This window comes from Nematolebias whitei, chromosome 18 (assembly GCF_014905685.2).
Source record: "Nematolebias whitei isolate Nwh7 chromosome 18, NemWhi1, whole genome shotgun sequence".
NCBI lineage: Eukaryota > Metazoa > Chordata > Actinopteri > Cyprinodontiformes > Rivulidae > Nematolebias > Nematolebias whitei.
The window spans coordinates 24,194,896-24,198,868 of NC_056515.1; the positions used below are offsets into that span (position 1 = coordinate 24,194,896).

The 3,973-nt window shown below is 40.2% G+C and overlaps 1 protein-coding gene across 1 annotated transcript; it reads right to left on the minus strand.

Annotated features, from left to right (window-relative positions):
• Positions 1 to 408: 408 nt before the first annotated feature.
• On the minus strand, positions 409 to 1,191 carry esm1 (endothelial cell-specific molecule 1). The gene is made up of 3 exons (XM_037692112.1): positions 876 to 1,191; positions 574 to 720; positions 409 to 491 (listed from the first exon to the last, which is right to left on the minus strand). The coding sequence occupies exons 1-3, from the start codon at positions 1,183 to 1,185 to the stop codon at positions 409 to 411; spliced, it is 540 nt and encodes a 179-aa protein (XP_037548040.1). The 5' UTR covers positions 1,186 to 1,191.
• Between the last annotated feature and the right edge of the window lie 2,782 nt (positions 1,192 to 3,973).

A 3,973-nucleotide genomic window follows, 5' to 3' on the forward strand; every position in this document is an offset into this window, starting at 1 on the left:
GTCAAATGTGAAAAAGCAGTTATAACTTTGGGTTTATTTATTATAAGATCATTTCCCACAAAGGAACGATGCTGTGTGCACAAGAAACTGAAGACTGGGACAAATTGTGTTCAGTGAAACAAACAAACAAACAAAAAAAAGTTGATTTATACATTTTACATAAAGTTAAAGTTTCTTTTGTCTCAGCAGCAATGATACTCAATATAATAGGACTTTGAAACAAACAAACAAATAAAAATAACAGACAAAAACAATAAAAAATGAGAAAAAGCACAAAAAAATAACACATATACAAACAAATAAAATATGAAGGACCAAAGAGAACAAAAAAAAAATAAAGCTTGAAAAAAAACCCACACATTTTGTTATAAGTTAATGCTACATGTCTACTGAACAGAGTCCTTCTTGTCAGCGAGGATTGAGCCTCTTTGGAGCAGTGGATCTGTCTGTGGTCCTTCCAGAGCTCACCTCTCCAGAGCCCACCTCAGCCCCTGAGAATAAAACCAAGAAACTCATTTATTCTCTGTAACTCAGTTCTTTAGAAGTCTTATACAACTCAAAAGCATCACTCACCTGCTTGTGGCCCTGCAGCCTTGAGCTTGTTGGCGATTTTGGCAAAGAACGTGAGGGTGAGACAAGCCCCTGTCTCCCTGTCACAGATGCCCCCTTTGCAGCTGCACGGCTTGCGGCACTCGACCCCATATGTTCCAAATGGGCAGTCTGCAAAACAGGAAAACACCAGCTGTCATTACAAACTCCCAAGTCTAAAACACGGGATGGGATGCATTATAATTATCCCATGATGACCATGAACAAAAGGCTGATACTCCCGGAGAGGAAGAGACTGAAACGCAGTCCCCGCAGCGTGCACGTACCTTTACAAATCCCGTATTCGTCTCCAAAATCATCCTCGTCCTTGTAGAACTCGCAGAACAGCCCGGGTCCGCACTTCACGCCGTGCATGCCCGACACGGTGCGGTAGCAGTGCTCCCCCCTGGCGGCCGCGCACACCTGACAACAGCCGCAGTCGTCCAGGACCGTCCGCGCGCACCGCTGCGTGCCGCCGCAGCGCTCCGCGGTGCATCGGTCCGGACAGTTCACCGCGTACTTGGCGCTGGCGCCCCACGCATCGGCGTCACGCAGCACGAGCGAGGAAGACAGCATCGCGAGGAGCCACAGAGACATCACTGAGTGTGGAGGTTGCAGGGAGGGAGGGTGCTGCTGTCCTGTCCTCAGGAGGACTGACCTGCGCTTCATCAGGCTGCGCGGTTATCAGCCCGGAGCAACTTTGTTTTGCGCACGGAATGCCCTCCGTCAGTTTCCTCATTCCGGTGTTGTGCTCCGTTTTTTGTTCTCTTTTTGTTGTTTGTTTTATGTTGTTGTTGCTCAGCCCCCCCTTTTTAGAAATCCGGCTTGGAAGTGGGATTGGACTGTGGACCATCCAGGAACTGAGGGTGACCTGATGTCACGAGTTATCTTTGGTTTGTTTGTGCCTGACTGACGGAACTCCTCCACCCCTGACCCCCCCTGACCGCTCAGGTCTGTCGCCACATTTAGATCACTTACATTGACCAAAACACAATTTGAATTGATGGCTTAAAAAAAAAAAAAACATCTATTTTTTGTGCTTTACCAAAAAAAAAAAAAAAAAAAAAAAACTACAGTAATTGAAAATGCCCTGATTAACAGAAAAGTAAAGCTTATTGTGAAGTATTCAATGATAAGCGCTTCCAACCTGCAGGTCAAGCTGTGCATATCGCCCGCCGATGAGATGTCACGCTCACTGTTTTAAATAACTCTCAGCTACTACCACATCAGGTTGTAGCTCAATTCCTGTCAAACTGACTGTTATAGCCATTTTTGTGTTTGCTGTAATGGCCATCTTGTGGATGATGTTGAATAGCTGCAACAGTCATTTTGTATCAGGATGACTCTAAAACGTTGTCAGTTTTAGATGCACACCACTTTCTGAAAGTTTCATTGAAATCCAATGAGTGATATTTTGCTAACAATCAGACTCTAAAGGTTGTTGCTTCAAATTTTCACTCAGAGCTACAATCATCACTTGGAGTATATGTTGTGAATAATGCTCAACTGCCACACCAAACTTTTGCCCGATAGCTGTGAAACAGACTGAATTATAGTCATGTTTGTGTTTGGCAGTTGTCTGTGGCAGCCATCTTGAACTGTTTGACTCTAAATATTAATCAGTTGCTCATTCACTGATTAGATCCTGAAAAGGTTATGAAAATCCTACCAGTGCTTCGAGAGATATTTTTCCAGCAAGCACGAGCATTAGGAAATCGTTAACTTTAACTTCATCATAAATTTAAAAACCTCCACCTGAACAAAACGAGTGCATATTTGACCACAAATTTGTGCACATGTTTCTGAGCGCTGTGCAGAGTGCATTAAGTCTCTCCATGTCAAACAACCCAGCAGTGCGATGTTATTATAAGAGCGCTTCCATCCAAGCACTCTGCATCATTCTGTTCATTAGCACACATTGGAGCCATGATGCCCAGTAATGTAGAGACAGTTTATTTGAAATTAACTAAAATAAACATTTAAAAGACATTTGAGATAAACTCAAGATTTAAGCTCCAAATATGACTTGATCAAAAATTTGAGTGTTTGAGACTTAGGTTTAGCTTCATCTGCTATGCGTCTGTTTCTTTTTGTTAGTTTAATATTATTTCATTAACCTGCACCGTTATAGAGTAATACTTTTTATTGTTGTTTTACCCTCATCAAACTGAAAGTTTATCTGTTCTAATAATGTCTATGTTCCATCTTTTTGATAAGCATTCTAATGATAAAATTATCTAAATTAATTTAGTATAATCACCTTTTTTATTGCTAATATGGTTAAAACATGGATGGGTCCATGCAGACACATTCTGTCATATTTTGGTTTTGTTTTATGAATTTCATCGACTCTTAACAAAATTGATCATCTTAAATTACACCTGTATCTTAATTGTGAGTTACAGCATTTACAATCCAGCTTCCAGTTTTGCTGCAGTTTTGCTTTGACTTTTAATTTAATCAGCAATACAATAGTTCAAGTTGTTACCTTCTCAACCTAAAGTTTCCAACTCTTCCTCAACCCTGAATAGGCTGTGTAAGGGAAAAAATGAATCAGAAGGTTATGGTTAGTTCAATTTCATGGATTAGCTCTATTTACAACATTTTACTTATTTGAACCTACATGCTTATATTTCAAACCATTCTTTGTGGGGAAATAATAGCTGAATCTATTTCCCAGATCATCAGCCTTAAACTTTACATACAAAGCTACAAAATAAAATGCATATTTTTGTTTTGTTGCCTGAACACATGTTTTTGTGCTGAAAATGTTGTAGTCCGAAATTAAATAATTTGAGTTGAATAAATGGATATTTTTAATCCCAGCTGGAGGCAGAAAGTGCTAGTAGTGGTGGTTTTAGTATATAAGACCATTATTGTGTATTAAAAATATCAAGTTGTTACATAAAGACCGTTTTCTTATTATTTTAGTGTTTAAAATCCTCACATAATTTAACAAACGCATGCTTTAAATTAATGTAAATAATGATAAATTTTGGCCTGTTAAGAGCAAACAAAGAGAGTAACAGCAATCATCTATATATTGAACCCAGAATAGACTAAATTATTTGCCTCTTGTTAACAAATTAACTTTTTCACGAGAGAATTCCGCTTTGCGTAAAAAAAATAAAATAAAACAAAAAAATTAAGGTAGACAGAATACGTTCCTCCGGGACACGCGGTGGCGCTGCAGGAGTCCTCCGACGCTGCTGACGGCAGCTCTTAAAAACACCACCGAAGAAGAAGCGGGGAGCGGAGAAGAAGGCTGACATTTGCGTCCAAGGGAACCTTCACCGGGACGGGACGGCTACCGCAAACCGTTTATTCCCGGAGGTTTACCGTCAAGGTAACTTAACATACCTGAGTCCTCTTTTATTTTCACCAC

Bases quoted from the DNA above. Each gene is read 5' to 3' on its own strand.
- esm1 (XM_037692112.1), bottom strand. From the start codon at position 1,185: ATGTCTCTGTGGCTCCTCGCGATGCTGTCTTCCTCGCTCGTGCTGCGT. The intron at 721-875 runs GTACGTGCACGC...CCTGTTTTGCAG, and splicing joins CGAATACGGGATTTGTAAAG to ACTGCCCATTTGGAACATAT. The intron at 492-573 runs GTGAGTGATGCT...TTTTATTCTCAG, and splicing joins GGCTGCAGGGCCACAAGCAG to GGGCTGAGGTGGGCTCTGGA.